General features: G+C 45.7%; 1 protein-coding gene across 1 annotated transcript in view; it reads left to right on the top strand.

Moving 5' to 3' along the window:
• The window catches only part of TMTC1 (transmembrane and tetratricopeptide repeat containing 1), a 135,526-nt gene that overhangs the window by 69,674 nt on the left and 49,283 nt on the right, over window positions 1–16,569 (top strand). The window contains exon 9 of the mRNA XM_026040335.1: window positions 11,848–11,969. Coding sequence (XP_025896120.1) covers window positions 11,848–11,969 — 122 coding nt within the window. The remainder of the gene's footprint in view (window positions 1–11,847; window positions 11,970–16,569) is intronic.

The following is a 16,569-nucleotide window of genomic DNA, read 5'->3' as shown; positions in this document are numbered from 1 at the left end:
AGAGCCCTGGAACAGGCTGCCCAGGGAGGTTGTGGAGTCTCCTTCTCTGGAGATCTTCCAAACCCGCCTGGATGCCGCCCTGTGCCCCGTGCTCTGGGTGTCCCAGCTGGAGCAGGGGGTTGGACTAGACGGTCTCTAAGGGTCCGTCCAACCTCAACCATTCTGTGATTCTGTGAACGTTTTCTTTTCTGCAGCCTGTGAAATGGGAACGTTATGAATGGCTTGGGCAAAATTCGCTTGTGCAGTGAACACTGAATTGTTTACTGGTAGCAATAGGTGGGGTGTGTGTGTATCCACAAAACAAGCTCACAGGATACTTCCAGAATATATTACATGGAATGTAATTAGTGAATGCATGTATTCGATTTCTGGCTTTTGTTGCCTTTGAATTTTAAGCAGGTCTGATTTGTTGTTGACACTTGTGATTAGGGTAATARCCCTGTTGGCATGTATGTGTAGTGCTGATAAAGGACATCTAAGGCATGAAGGTTTCTTGTTCCATTTCATTTTGTGAATATTGTTATACTTCAGTGCAAGGTTTCTACCCACAAGTGCTTTGCTTGGAATATGTCTGTGTATTAGATTTGGCAGAAATCTATGCTGAAAGCTACAGAAATAGAAAAGGCAGCTGCCCAGTTTGTTATTGGCTAGAGGCATAAAACCCACTCCTCATCCTCTTTGTGTGTTTTTATCGATCTCCTTCCGGCTTAATGAGGAAGCAGCTTGATAAATCGCATTATTAATTCCTTGTATGCACCCTTCGTTATTAACCTCCAGTTATGATTAACCTGATGGTGTACCATCCCTCCTTGGATGCCAGTGCAGGTACCCTTCTTGCATGTGCRTGGTGCTAATCCCTCTTGTTTATCACGGAATCACAGAATGGTTGAGGTTGGAAGGGACCTCTAGAGATCATCTAGTCCAACCTTCCTGCTCCAGCAGGGACACCCAGAGCACGGGGCACAGGGCAGCATCCAGGCGGRTTTTGAAGACCTCCAGAGAAGRAGACTCCACARCCTCCCTGGGCAGCCTGTGCCAGGGCTCTGTCACCATCACCGTGAAGAAGKTCTTCCTCACATGCAGATGGAACTTCCTGTGCTTCARCTTGTACCCATTGCCCCTTGTCCTGTCACTGGCCCCCACCGAGAAGAGTTTGGCCCCTTCCTCCCTACATTCTCTGCTTAGGTATTTGTACATATTGATAAGATCCCCTCTCAATCTTCTCTTCCCTAGGCTAAACAGATCCAGCTTGCTTAGTCTTTCCTCGTAGGACAGATGCCCCAATCCCTTAATCATCTTTGTCGCTCTCCACTGGACCCTCTCTAGAAGCTCCACATCCCTCTTGCACTGGGGAGCCCGGACCTGCCCCCAGTACTCCAGGTGCGGCCTCCCCAGAGCTGAGGAGAGGGGCAGGATCCCCTCCCTCATCCTGCTGGCAACACTCCTCCTGATGCAGCCAGGATCCCATTGGCCTTCTTGGCCATGAGGCCGCACTGCTGCCTCATGACGTTTGGTGTCAGACAGGAATTATCGACCAAAGGGGAGGGAAGGGACACGTGCCCTGTGCACGGTTCCCCGTTGCACATGATATTTAGTCCTCCAGATGCCATCAGGAGGAAGGAGAAGGCCGGCTCCCTGTCACACTTTCAGCAGTCTCTGCTGTGAGAGTGAAGGAGCTCACCATTATCCAAGATTTTGTCTGAGATTTTTCCAGCAAAAAATTGGCAAAGTTGCAGTCTGGTTTTAAGCATCTCCTTGAAATATTTAGAGACTTGGCTTTTCAGCATGCATTTGGTCTGGCTTACTCTGTGGTGCAGCCTCTGCTGAGCAGCTTTTAGCCAAAGTGCCAGAATTCTTGTGTTGGTCTTGGAAAACTCACTTCCCATTGTCCTTAGGGCTTGTTTAGTGCTGAACCTTCTCACCTGGCCTGACCTGCCTTCAGGTAATGTACTGAGACTGGGACAAAAATCAGGAAGCGTTGTAAATGCCTACATCCCAGAGAAACAATCATTATTGGGGGGAAAAAAAAGAAGAAGGGATTTGGTTATTTGTGCTCAAAGACAACAACAAGGAATAGCTTGGATCTCCTTTCCAGTTTGGAGACCAGGTAGATGGCAAAACTGTCAAGGAAATGGATGAACTGCCTTTGCATCCCAGCTGCCAAGCAAGCAGTTACAGACAATAACCACACCAACGCCYCAAGTGGCTACTCGTGAGCCCCAGGGCTTAGTGCTCTGCTTTCTGTCCTGGGGTAAACAGGGAGATCCTGGAGAAATAGTGGGAGGGAAAGAATTCCTGGCATATTGTCAGGATGACAACTGTTCCTTTGACATGGCATAATAATTCAATGAGCCTGAAAGGAAAAGTCTTTGGATGCTTGAAACGCTGCTCTATGTGGCATTTTTAGGTCGCTGCTTAATTACCTATGTGATTAAAATGCAATTTGTGCTGTAGCTGTAAGTTTATGTATAGCTATACAGAGCGCTTGATGGATCTGATTCCACTTTCCATATTGTGTCAAAACCCTTGGGAGAATATCCCTGCCAGGGTCAGGGCTGGAGAAACCAGGACATATGTGTAAGGGAGCCGTCCAGAGCGAGGTAAATCCTGGAAACTCGTGCAAAGCTGTGGCTGTCACACCTGCCTGCTCGGGAGGAATTTCATACCCTTCATGTCACTCAGGCCTCACCTGGCATCTACACTCCTGACCAGTGCTGCCCAGTGGCCCTTCACAGCACGGTCTGTCTCACCTGCAGGAATAAACAGCCCGTGTGCAGCGGTTTGTTCCTGCCTGAGGAGGGAATGTTGCTTGTGTTTCAGATTAGAAAAAGGTAAACTTTAGTGTCCTCGTTGAAATAAATAAGTAAATGAATAAATAAATAAAGCGTTTTGCTGTTGCATGAGACATGCCAACATATTGTAGCTACATATGAAGCTACGATGATTTTCAGGTTATAATTGTTATATGCAACTGAGGTAAATACTCTTATTATGTTTTTCTATGCACTATATTTGTTTTTACTTAAGATCTAATTCTGGTCTACTGCAGCTTCTTAGGTTTCTCTGCAGAGTGCTCCTCAGCCAAGATGCGGCATTTTATGCCAAATWGTTATGGCTTTTAATTCTTGCTGTAATTGGCATCATATTGGCGCTTACCCCGTGGTTTGTGTGTACGGACCTCCTCTAGGCCCATTCCTCACAGGCTGTCAGTGTTCAACAACAGCCCACGAAGGGAACACACGGGTGTCTTCCCTTTGCATGCCCGCTTCTGTGCTTTTTGCTAGCATTCATTATATGCATTCTGTCRTGCTATTTACTTTCCCCTGCACTCCCCAGACCTCTGCCTGGTTTCCCAGCTTTTGACATTTCATTAATAAATCCCTCCTTATAGACCTCTCTGCGAAACAATTGCCTTTTATAATATTCCACAGCAGTAACAGCTAGTTAAACAGTGCACCTAGCCGAATTCATGTGCCACAACACTCCAGAACAATATACCTGCTTCAAAGACATTGCAAGGTGAATAAAGCTATTTATCGACTGAGTACATCTGACGAGCTGGAGACCACAGTCATTTTCATAAAAGGCCCATTTAAAATAAATCCCGCTTTCATTTTCCTGAGGGCCCCGCTTGAATTCCTTGCACGCAGGGAAGGTCAGCACCGATGTTCTTAATCCTTAGCAGCCAGGGTGTTTTTCTGTGCCGCTGCTGTTAATGTTTGCCTCAGGGAGGGAGAAATAAGCTAGAAAGACTCTGGACTCTGTTTAGTAAAAGCTGAGGGAAGTGGGGAGGCCCTTGCAGGCTCTCAGCCTGCCTCGCTCGCCGAGTTTCTCCTTTGTGCAGCCCTGCAAGCTGAGCAGCTGCCTATGGAAAAAACTCCAAAGCCTTCCCTGGGTGCTTGCGCTGTCGGCCAAAAATCTCCAGCAAAACAAGAAACCCTTCGTGGGCTGCCTGCGTGCACTGAAAAACACACCCTGCAACTGCAGAAGTGTGTTTTGCAWAGGATTTATTTTTTTTTTTCTTGGCAGCTCTTTGAATGTGAAGGTTTTAAGCGTGGTACTGTAAGCGACTGCAGCCACAGCTGGGGGAGTCTGCTGGTATTTCTTACCTGGAAGAACTTCAGCACCTCACCAAATGGGCTCATAACAAATATATATATATATATATATTTACACACACACACACACACATATATATATATATATCTTGCTACTGATTTCATCTTCTCAAGATGAGAATATTTGAAGGCCCACCTGGACTTACAGACTTTGGAGTGGCGCGGTAAATGCTGCTGGCTGCTCTCAGCTGGTCTGGGTTGTGCATTAGGGTGCCAAAATGCTACGTGATTTTAATTAGGATCCTTTTGTTCCGATTAACATTTTACAGGCAAGCCCCACTGGGAGCAGGGAGTTGCTTTTCCAAAAATGATGCTGTACAAACCACAACCAGCGTGCGAGTGCTTCAATTTTTCCTCCTTAAGCGTAGCAAAGCAGCCTGCAGTCACAGAACGAAAGGGAAAAAACAGCCACAAGGTCAAAGGCATTTTTCTAATTCCTGGAGCAATTTATTTAYTTTCCTGTTTCCTCTTAGAAGGTTCCACTTCTGCTTTAAAGGTGCAAGTGCTCCCGCATCTTGTTCAAATCAGCTTGTGAAGTGGAATTAGAGACCGCGGAGATTAAGGATTAGGAAAATGAGCTCACATCTTCAGGGAGTTTTAGTAACTTGGATAAGAAAGATGGTAAATTCACAGCTGAGTGGATGGGTGGCTGATGTACACTGAAAAAAAGAAAAAAAAAAGTTATAGTTAATGTCAAAAATATCCATTAAGATATTTAAATAAAAATTGAAATGTTGTGGGAATTCATGTCTGTCTTGCATTGGGTTATGGAATTTGAAAAGGCTGACCCTCTTTTTTTATTCCATAACTGAAAGCCTGATTTCTAGAGCTGCTGAGCATCCATAGTTCCCAGTGATGAAAGCAGATTTTTTAGGCACTTTCAGCATTTCTGGAAAATAGACTCTATTTTACCCTATGGCAGAGACCACGTTTCCCGTCTTTCTGAAAGCAGAAAGTGAATGATCTCATTAGGGTCATCTGTACTAAGGATTTCTCTTCAGATAATCCCTGATTAGGAAGCCAGTGATAGCTCCTGGATGCCAGTGGTGTGTGTTTGCCTGGACTGCAGTTCCTGAGTGTGTGCTGTGCTGGTGCTGGTGCTGGTGCTGTTGAACTYGAAAGCAGCCTTTCTTGCCATTGAACATGAGAAATGGGACCCACATGTCAGGTAGTTAATAAGCAGTCAGTAGGGCTGCTCAAAATAGCACTGAAAATCTTCATGGCTTGGACCATTTGTGAAGCATCACGTCTGTCTAATTCTAGTCACTAGTAACTAGGGGTGATTTTGTCAGCACGAGATGATCGCCAAGGAAAACCGAGTTATTTTAGGAAGACAGTGACTTGCTAAGCCTCATATTCAAGCAGCTGGTGCTACTGCAGATGCCAGTTTTTGGGAGTGAGATGAACAAATGCAGTTCCTGAGGTGCTGCAGTGACTGAAGATTTGTGGTGGTTTTGTGGGAGCGACTGTTGGAGCCTGGAGATGGGGCCAGGCCGCTCTGGCGGCAGCGCTAGGCAGGGCACGGCATGGAGGGGCCTCTCCTGGATGTTGCCTCTGCCAGTGGCACCTCCCGTGTGTCCCTGAGCTTTGCACTGGTGGRGGGATCTTCCCGTGAAGGAGCAGGTCTCCAGGGCTGACCCCTCATGGGCTGCCATCAGTGTGAGTGCAAAGATCTGACATCTCTATACCATCCCGTTTATCCGTGGTGTTGTGATGGAGGAAAAGTCAAGTGTGGAGATGGGCAGATGGGTTTGAGCTGCCTCCCCCAGCTGCTCGTGGCTCCACGAGTGACTGATGGGATAGTGATGCAGGAATCAAGTCYGTGGGCAGCCTGCGCTAAGGGACTGCACAAACGGGCTCTAGGAATGAACTGCAGAGTTATAATCCTCTCCGTGTTGCTCTCTGCAGGCTACAGATAGCGACGCAGACCCTTTGAATCTCCGTTTCTCCCTTGATGGATAACATGCTTGGGTCCCACGCCTGCAAGCATTTATTGCTATTATAGAGTCATGCACAAACAGCTTTCCTGGCCAGGGGCTCCGCTGCGCTCGCAGTCGCATGTTCCAGGCATCAAATCTCGCTGGCTCTAACGGGCTCTTCATGGCTCGGCAGCAGAGGATGACTTCTGCCTCGGTCAGGAAGGAGGTGTCCACTCTGTGCAGCTCCTGGCTCTGAGTGGTAGGGAAGTGACACTTGCCTCATTCACCAGATAAACTGGTAGAGGAAGAAATTAAATCCGTTTGATTGCCACCTTCTCATCTAACAGGCAAACATGTGTAACGTCCTTGGGAAACTCCTCAGGTTGTAATGGATCTCTGCTTGCTTGGGCTTGCTGGCCCAGGTGTTGCCTTCTCAGCGCTGCAGATGTGGCCAGCTCGGAGGAGGTTCCTCACGGCTCCGCTTCCCAAAGAATCAGCCCTTGGAGCTGCTGCCTGCGCCACGCCATGGGATATGGACATGGGTCTGGCCACCCTGGCGCCGCACTTCATGAATCTGGCGCTTCAGGCAGAGCTTTCTCGATGGGAAAGATGGAGAGTTGACAATAAGTCCATAAATTACAACAGTTAGACCAAGGTTATCTGCACACGTCCCGCAGTATTCACTTTTGGGCTCTGGCTTGTAGGAAGTTCTTGTCATCCCACAGTAGTCAGCAAATACTTACTTGTGGCCCAGGGATATATCCTGTATGCAGCATTGGAATATCTCTCTCCGTTGTAAGCTTAAGACCTTCTTCCTTTTCCCCCAAATTGCTAAACAGGCAATTTATGAGATTTATTGCAGTGTTGATGTATTTTTGGCCTCAGAGTGACTCGGAATTCTTTGCTATTTTGCTTGAGATAGCATGTCTCTTTTTTTTTTTTGTCTTGCCTTTGGCGAAAGGAGTAGTTTAGTACTTTGCTAAGTGTATGAAAAGTAGCACATTTAAAAGATTTTCTTTATTGATTTTTTTATTGGTTACAGTTTTATAAAGGTCTAATTGTAGTCAATGATAGATGTGAATTTACCCCTTCCTTCCTCCCAAACAGAATGAGAATGCTAATTTAATTTGGGTTGGTTTGCCATTAACAAAAGGAATCATTCAGAGGTTAATTCAAAGGTGCCTTTTGTCAGAGAACTTCTTTGACTGGTAGGTAAGTTTTATATTTCCAAAAGGAAACACGACTAGGAGAAAAAGAAATGTTTCTCTGTAAAAGAAATGAGGTGACCTGTAATTTCTAGCCCTAACGTTTTCATTTTAAGGAAAAGAAAAAAAGACAAAATTAGCTATCTTTCTTCAAAGACTCTCACTATTATTCTGGGCATCTGGAAGAAGCTGCTTCTGTCGTCTTTGCACAGCTGTCTCTGTGCAAATCAGTAAATCCACAACCAAATAAATGGTCCAAGTACATATTGTATTTTTAATTTTAAAAAGTGTGTGGAGGACATCTCCTATAGTTTGTCTTCAGTGGAAGATCCTGCTTTTAAATCCTCTGTGTCTAAAGACCTACAGGGCCATCCTTGATGTTCTTGGACACTCCAGTACAAGAGGGATGTGGAGCTGCTGGAGAGAGTCCAGCGCAGGGCTACGAGGATGATCAGGGGCCTGGAACATCTGCCCTATGAGCAAAGGCTGAGGAAGCTGGGCCTGTTCAGCCTGGAGAAGAGAAGGCTGAGGGGGGACCTGATCAGTGTCTATAAATACCTCAAGGGAGGCAGTGAGGAGGAGGGGGCGNACAGCCCTGGTGAGGCCACATCTGGAGACTGTGTCGAGTTCTGGGCTCCCCAGTACAAGAGGGATGTGGAGCTGGTGGAGAGAGTCCAGCGCAGGGCTACCAGGATGATCAGAGGCCTGGAACATCTGCCCTATGAGCAAAGGCTGAGGGAGCCGGGCCTGTTCAGCCTGGAGAAGAGGAGGCTGAGGGGGGACCTGATCAGCGTGTATAAATACCTCAAGGGAGGCAGTGAGGAGGAGGGGGCGGCCTCTTTTCAGTGGTGGCCAGCGATAGGACTAGAAGAAACGGCCACAAGCTGAGGCACCAAAAGTTCCACAGGAACTTAAGGAAACACTTCTTGACAGTGAGGGTGMCAGAGCCCTGGMACAGGCTGCCCAGAGAGGTTGTGGAGTCTCCTTCTCTGGAGATCTTYWAAACCCGCTTGGACGCAGCCCTGTGCCCCGTGCTCTGGGTGACCCTGCGTGAGCAGGGAGGTTGGACTAGATGACCTCTGGAGGTCCCTTCCAACCTTAAACATTCTATGATTCTTGCCCCATCCTGCCTTTCTTGCATGTTCATTGGTAAGTGTATCAGCCCCTCCTGGGCAAGGGAGAATAAAAGGGAGAATTCTGGTAARTGTGTTTTTTATAAGGAAAAAGATAATGGAGAAAACCATACCCTGTGAGACTGGTGTCATTAGTGTTCGCGGCCGGGTTGCAGAAGGTCCTTTCCGGGCGCCGCGGCTGCGTCTCCCCAGCGCTGCCTGCCAGGGCAGCCAAGAAGTCAGGGCCGGGTGGCTGTGCGGAGCACGCGGCCTTCCTGATCCCGCCATGGGAACGTCCCAGGGCAGCTGGAGCTGGTGTCCGGCCGCGGGGCCACGTGGAGGGGTGAGGCTAGAGCTGCAGCCCTGCAGGGAGGCGCAGGCGGCCGGCCACAGCGTTTCTCGTATTCAGCCCAAGCTAACTCCACGTTCTCGTGGTTTTTCTCTGTGTTTTGTTCTGCTTTTCCCCCGTTTTGGGTTTCTTTTGCTCACCTGCAGGGCTGCAGCCTCCAGTAACACCGTGTCCTTCCTGGAGATGGTGACTGGGGTTTGCTCTCCCAATGACCAACTGAGCAGCATCTGGAGGAATGATGGATAGTTGCTTCAGTTGAAAGCCAGAGGGTATCCTGCGGATAGACAGCGTTTCATCCTGCAGCCCAGCGTAGCTTCTGGCACCTCCATGGCTCCGGGGTGACACCGTAAGCAGGGCAGATAGAGAGGGGGAAGGCTGTACCAGGAGACAAGTCAGAAATGGATTGTATGTCCAGGGCTAGGTGGGAGAGGAGTTTGGGATTGAGCTGGAACTCATAATGCACATTCATAGTTGGAAACTATTTTCATTTCTATTCAGTTTTCTATTCATTTTTCTATTAAAATGACAAGCACCATTACAGGGCACCTCTGCTCATCGGCTTTTTATGGATTTTTTTTTTCAGCTCTGGGGGTAGTTTGTTTTGGTTTCTCATTGTGACTGCAGAAAGGCATGGGTAACTTATTCAATATTAGTGGAAAGCAAGATAGCAGAAATATGCCATAGTGGAGTTTCATAAACAGGTATTTCTAAAGAAGTCCAGAGGTTCTGCATCCTTCTCTGCCTTATTTCCTCTTTGAACCAGGGAAGTCTTTGCACCTTTTTTTCCCACCCTGCAGTTCAGTGAAGGTAGGAAGACTGTCCTCTGAAGTGACATCAAGTCTTTATTTGTTTCTAGGTTTCCAAACACTGTGTAGGGTCTGGTGCCTATACCAGAGGGGAAGGTTCTTCTTCCTTGTGGGCAAATGCACAGTGTATCTCCCCTCTGCACTGTGACTGTGTGGGTGCTATCTCTAGAGTAAATGGTGCTGCTTGAAAATTTGAACTGAAAAACATAGCTGTTTTGGTCAAAACATTTTYCAACTTTGTTTTCCCTCAGCGGCAAGTGTTTCTACATCATTCAGACTCATCCTTTGCTTTTGCTTTTTCGTTGAGATGCAGTTCAATTTATTTTTTCTCCCTCTTTCTAAACGGCCCCTGGCACAATTCATGCTTTTGCGGTGGTACCTCTTCTGCAAAGAGCATTTGCTGAGCACGCTAACCCTGGTAATTGCAAACTGCACCAAAGTGGAGTCTGTAGTAAAAGGTATTGCTACATGGGTGTGAGAAGTGCTGAGCCACTGCTGTGTTTGAGAAGAGGTTTGAGCACTGCTTGTCATTCTGCCTGGCGTGAAAGCTGAGGCACAGCCAAAAAGATGCCACCACGATACACTTTTCAGCCACCTTGCTAGAGTTATGCACTGTGAGTGGACGTAGTGTGAACCATCTGAATGCAGCATCCCTTGGAGTCATGGCAGAGAGGCCCCTTCAGATGGTGTGTGACAGATCCCCCCATCTCAGTCACTTCAGGTGCTTCGTGACCTCATGGATGCACTTTTTGCCTCTGACAGTAGAGGCAGATGAGATCCTATCCTGAGTTCATGCCTGACTTTTAGGTAGAGAAGGCAGATCTTGCCCTCAGTAAATATCCTTGTTGTGTGTAAATGATTCAGCCCTGTAGCTGGAGTAGGTTGATGTATGGCAGTATGCCAATGTTAGTCTGAAACACTGGCATTTTTGTAACCATCCAAAAATGTATTGTCTTTTTCACAAAATAGGATTCATATGTTGCTATACTGAGACTTCAGAATTTCGATACTAACTGTGCAAGCAGTTACTCACCAGCTCTAGGTGTGAAAAAAAAAAAACAAAACAAGCTGTAGTACTTCAAGTGAGAGCAGCGTCTGGTCCTGCATCATTGATTAGACTCCCATTTCTCTATCCAAAAATCGTCTGACATTTCTGTTTTTACATCCCTCCAGCAAAAGCTTTGGAACTCAATTTGCTCTCCAAATTTGAGATGTTGCCCAAACCAATTAGAAAATACTACAGCCATTAAGTGACTCTGTTTGCATCTGTTTCTGAATGTGACACTGCTGCACTTGTGTGAATGAATTTAGGATGCAACTGCAGCGCCTGATTAGACTGTGCTATTACAGGGCAGGGCAGGAAAACACAGATGTCTAGCTGGGTGATTTAACAGACCTAAATGCCATGCTTTCACCTAAAGAAATCTGACTTGGCTGCTTTTAAATGAGCTCCGTTAGCTTGATTATATCCGTACAGTTCAAGAGAAGTGTGAACTGATTCAGACTCTTGGATGRAGTACGTAAAAAGGTTTTGATTTCCCCATGTCAGGGGAAGGGAGGCTGCTGTTGGTTACAAGGTCTTGACATTTTTGGTGTTGGCCATGCAAATAACAGTTGTTTTGCACTGCGTTTGACATTTCGATTTCTTCTGAGCTAGCAAGGCAACATTAAGCAGGAGCCCAAATGAAAGACTTTGAATATTAGTATAGAGCATGCCTCACATTTTCAGCTCTGTGTTGGCTACAGACATCTTGTGTGAGAAAGTATCGTTTAAAGTTTAGATACTGTCTCCAGAAGGATAAAATGAATGCATTAATGTGCCATTTAGGGCCAGTTTTCTTTACAGAAAACATGACTGATTGAGCTGCTTTCTCTCAGTTATAAACATTTAGGATTGGACATAGCGATCTGTGTGTATGTGATGTGCACTTGTATATTTACATACAGCTTTACTGTGGTAGACATGTTAATATATACATTCACAYTATTGTATACTGATGTATACCAATATGGGGTATATCGGAGATAGTACATATGACATCTAACGAGATCTGCATATAGAGGGGCTGACCTTGGAGAAGATGCTAAGAATAATAATTCATTACATGGTTAATGCTTATTTACATTCTGGGTATATCAGAAGCACAGAACACACGCAGTGTATAAATATGGAAGAACAGTATCTTGGAATCATTTATTCTTTGAAGTGAATACAAAAATCAAACACGAGAGTCTCTTATTTTATGAATAAGAATCCAAAAATGGAAGGGGGAACACAGAGGTGAATTAAATTAGACTTTTTTTTAGTTGATATTTTTTTAATTTTGTGTTATTGCAGAAACTGGAACACAAAGAAGTTTCGGTTGGCTTATTGTTCCTGGTTTTCCCATTCATCCCAGCCAGCAACCTCTTCTTCAGGGTGGGATTTGTGGTGGCAGAACGAGTCCTTTACATGCCAAGGTAACTATTGAATTCCTTTCTAATGAGACTCCCATCACATTTTCTAAAAGCAGGAAAGATAACCGTGATCCCCTTTCACAGTGCTTCCAACATTATACGGTTAGTCAGCATGCTCTCTGCTTTTGAGTTTTTGTGCAATTGCATGAGAAATTTTATAGTCAGTTGAGAGCAGCCTGATTGGCAGAAGGAAAGCTAGCCAAATTCCATTCATTTTTTTAACACAGATATTTTGATGTGCTTGAAACAGCTCAATATAGCAATGAGGTTTCGTTTCTCAAGGATTGTCCTTCTATCCAGCTTACTCTTTCTCTTGCAGGCATTATGAACTGAAATTGCCTAATGTCTTTACTGTAAAGATAGTATCTAAAGGGTTCATCTATAATATTTTTATTGTGGTTGATGAGCTTTCCCACTATGTTAGGTGGCCAATAAAAACAAAGAAGCTGGTATTGGTGCCTTCAAAGCCTGCTGCTTTGAGATGTGGAATATCCATGTTGCTTCCTGCCTGTATGCCATTGACTGCAACCGTGTTTGGGAATGACAGTTCTGTCATTCAAAACTCTCATTCAAAATCAGGGGATATGAGGAAAATCCATCTGCTCCTCCAGTTCTCAGACTTTCCCCCCTGATTTCTCTTGGGTTTTTTCAGCCTCTAGCAATTGAGTCTTCAAAGCTGTGTGCTTCCAGTTGTTTTTACTTGAAGTACAGCTTCAAAGTGTTATTTTTGACATCTCTGCTGTATCCAGACCTGAGAGAGAAGTGGCCATTATATTCACCTAAGACGTGCCAGGTGATTGCCCAGTTTTTTCCAACCAGGAATGTGATTTCCTGCTTGGCTTCCCCAAGTGGGAAGACCCACTTCTACCCACAGCTGTGGAGCCGCCTCCTACCATCTCCAGTGAGGGCTGCACTTGTGCAGCTGTTGACAAGGCACAGTCATAAATTCCGCCTTGGAGTACTTTATGATGACTGAAACCATACCTTTATTTACAGCGTTTAAATTGAATTCCTCRGAAAATGCAAGCCCCAAAACCCTAGCGAAAAAAACACGTGTGGGCCTTCTTTTGCAAAGCCTTTTTGCTTATTCTTAAGGTCATTTGTATAAGCAAACTGCAACACAGGAACTGGGTGCAAAACTGGGTGCAAACTGCAACACAGGCAGTGTTGCATCTCCATGTGAGGAAGARCTTCTTCACTGTGATGGTGACAGAGCCCTGGCACAGGCCCAGGGAGGTTGTGGAGTCTCCTTCTCTGGAGGTCTCCAAACCCGCCTGGATGCCACCCTGTGCCCCATGCTCTGGGTGTCCCTGCTGGAGCAGGAAGGTTGGACTGGATGATCTCTAGAGGTCTCTTCCAACCTTAACTGTTCTGTGATTCAGTGAAGCACTGTCACAAAATGAGCGCTTACACCAGTTAAGCTCAGGCTGAGTAGGAGTTGTTAGATTTTTTGCACCTTTCTTATGGGGTTCAGCTCTGTCCCTGTGCTCTGTTATATACCCACTTGCCTTTGGGCTCAAGTCCTGCTGACTGTATTCCTATCAGAAGCCCAGCTCATGTTTGAGAAGGAGCCTGAAAGCATAGCGAGTGAAAGCTGCCTCTCGGTTTATGATACCCACAACTAATGGATCCTGCATCATTTCAAATTAACTTGAGATTCAGATTGCTTTAAATTCATGTAACAGAAAATGAGGAGACACATGAAAGCGCAAAGCTATTAAGGAGACAGGCGGCTGAGCACAGGGCTGTGCTGAGTGGTTGTGTTTCTGAATCTCGGGACAACAACTGCGGAAAATACCTCAGCCGTCAGCAGTTCCCCGTCCTCCTCCAGATGAGACTGCTGAGGAAATGAGAGGAGGGGCAGTGAAGAAGAAAAAAGGATGTGTGTGACCTGAGAGAATTCATCAGCATCCACACGTGTGCATATAGTGCATGCAATGCTCTTCGGCTCCCTGAGGGCTTTGCAAATGAATGACCTACCGAGTAGCTGGTTGAGAGTTAACTCCTTTCTCTYGAATGGGGAAACTGAGGCAGGGGCTTGAAACGGTTTCTCCGGAGCAGGTGGGTGTCGGAGTCGCCGGGTCTCGATCTGCACTCAGACCACACGTGTCCWGCTCTGCAGGGCTGGGCTTTGCCCTTACCCACCTAATTGGCAGCTGATGGGAGAGGGAAAGGGAGCCCAGCTCAGGGGCTGGTCCCACACAGCTCTGCCCCGGGGGTCAGCCAAGGGATGGCCACAGCATGAAGCTCTTGGGCCTGAGGGTTGCTAAACCTCAGGACCTCATGGTTCAACATAACCTGTGGGGTGGGCCTCTTTTGGGTGTTCATGACTATTGGTTCCTATCCTAAAATTGTAGCCTTTTATCAGCCTGTGTGGCTGTTCGGTTGCACGTACTGCAAATGTGGGTCACAGCATGAAGCCCTGATTCAGTTTTGCTCAGTAGTTACCTGGGCAAAATGTCAAGCATTTTGTTTTCCACAGAAGTTAAGTAAGGACCCAAGGATTTATGTAGAAGACGTTGTAAATGGGAAGGAACAAGAAAAAAGCTTTTGCTCAGYGTCTAATTATATGTCTGGGTCAGCCTTTCTGGAGGCTGATGTGTGTTTTGAACAATCCCTCCTCTGTCTGAAGCTGTGCCTCAGGGGGCTGGATGTAAGATAAGTCAAAGTGGTTGAATATTTCCTTTAATTGGCTCTGGCCAAACAGAAATGTTTGTAAAAAATATGTCGTGCATTTAGTTTTTATTTTTGGATTGCAAGGATATATTCGTCTAAATCAGAACTTAAAATGATCTCTTAAGTCTGAAAACTTTCAAAGATAATTAATTCTTTTTGGTCTTTATTTTTTGAATTTTTAATTTTTGTTGTTGATTTCTCATTCCAAAGAGGAGAAAACTTGTTCCATGGAAGGGGTGGAGGTGTGAAATATGTATCTTAGRAGAGGTGAGCAGGTTAGAGTTCCATGGGGCTACAGCATTCCAAAGAGCCATTGAAATAAATAGCTGGATCAGCAAAAACATCCAAACCATGGGATGTTTTTCTCCCTTTGAAAGATAAATGTAATTATAAGTACTAGATATTTGATAATACTGCTCAGAATACCACAGATACTCGAGTGGGGTTTTGTTTGTTTGCTTTTAATGTAGAACAGCTACGTGTGTCTGGTTGCTCGAAGCCACGAGTGATTTGGCTGATCTTAAGTGTGTTGTCCCTCACGTGGGGAAGCTGGACGGGCAGCGCAAACTCCCCGGTGCTTCCCGTGCTCCATCCACAGCTTGGCTGAGCCACTGTCACCAGCAGAGCAGGGTGGTTGTTTAACTCATTGGACTGAACCTTCTCTAGGTGAGCAGTTTCTAGGCTTTCCTCATCTTTGATCTGGTTTCAGTGGACCCTGGTTGGGCCACTCTATTGTGGCTGGATGTCATAAGTTATTTCYGCAGCATCATACCTAAACATTGATGCATGGTTTATTTTAGACATGGACAACCACCTTGCTTAAAGTGTAGGCAGCCCCTGCATGATCCTTATAGCTATCTCATTGTGGTACATATTGCAGTCATGGAGCTGGAGGATGCACAATTATTTTCTTCCTAGATGAAAGAGTTAGGGCTTGTTGTCATTCTTTTTTCACCAGCTCCTCACTTTCTCCAACCCTTCATTTTGCCAAAAGTTGCTGTTGCATCTCTAATCTTTAGCACCAAGGGATGAGATCAGTATTTTATGTGATGTGACTTTTTTGCTCATTGTCTGTCTTAAAAACTGCAAGAAATTGAGAATCTGGAAAAAAAAAGGCCTCATATTTTTCAAGAACTTAATGTAATCATGTTAGAACTTTTCAAAAGCCATAACAAAACTAGGACCATGTGGAATTTTTTGATTTCATGTGGAGCATGTTTTTGATTCTTTGTGGTAATGTGTTCAGTCCAATTATTACCTTTTGTAATTGGGGGAAAAAAAAAAAAAAAAAGGAACCTGATGGATAGTGGAATCATTTGTAGTTTTTATGAATGCAAATGCCCCTGAGCAGAAGTCCCCTTTACTTCTGAGGATGGGACTTAACTGGTTCTCCTCTCTGGGAGCACATTATTTGCTCTCCATTTTCTTCATTTTCTCAAAAGTCAGTTACGTGATGTTACACATTTTCACTCTTCTCTGCCACCTCTCTCTGTAAAGTCATTAGAAGCTACATGTTAACCAAGCCAGAGGACCTGAATTCCCACTTGCCTTTAGCATCCCTTTGGTATTAGGTTAGATAAGTGATAATGTCATTTACAGAAGAACCTTCCACTTTCAAGTTGAGTCCAGTCCTGGCCCCAGCCAAATCCCAGTAAAAGGGAGAGGGCAGCTGGCTGCCCTGAGCCCTCTGTGCCCTCAGGGCCATGTGCCTGGTCCATGGTCTCCCAAACGGGATCCACAGTCTCCCAAACGGCTCYGGAGCTTTTGGTTGATGGAGCCTTTGGTTGATGCACCAGCCCTGTCGCCTATGGCAGGTGACTCTGACSTTCTCTCCCCATCCGTGCAGTACAGATGACAACTCAGATATCCCCATCCAAAGGAGATGGGATCCTTCCAGATGTGGATCTAAACTGAAGGTCTAGCTCCT

Source organism: Nothoprocta perdicaria, unplaced genomic scaffold (genome assembly GCF_003342845.1).
Source record: "Nothoprocta perdicaria isolate Ctin4 unplaced genomic scaffold, notPer1 scaffold_253, whole genome shotgun sequence".
Lineage (NCBI taxonomy): Eukaryota > Metazoa > Chordata > Aves > Tinamiformes > Tinamidae > Nothoprocta > Nothoprocta perdicaria.
Note: the sequence above shows the minus strand (reverse complement) of the source record. Positions and strands in the feature narration are given on the sequence as shown.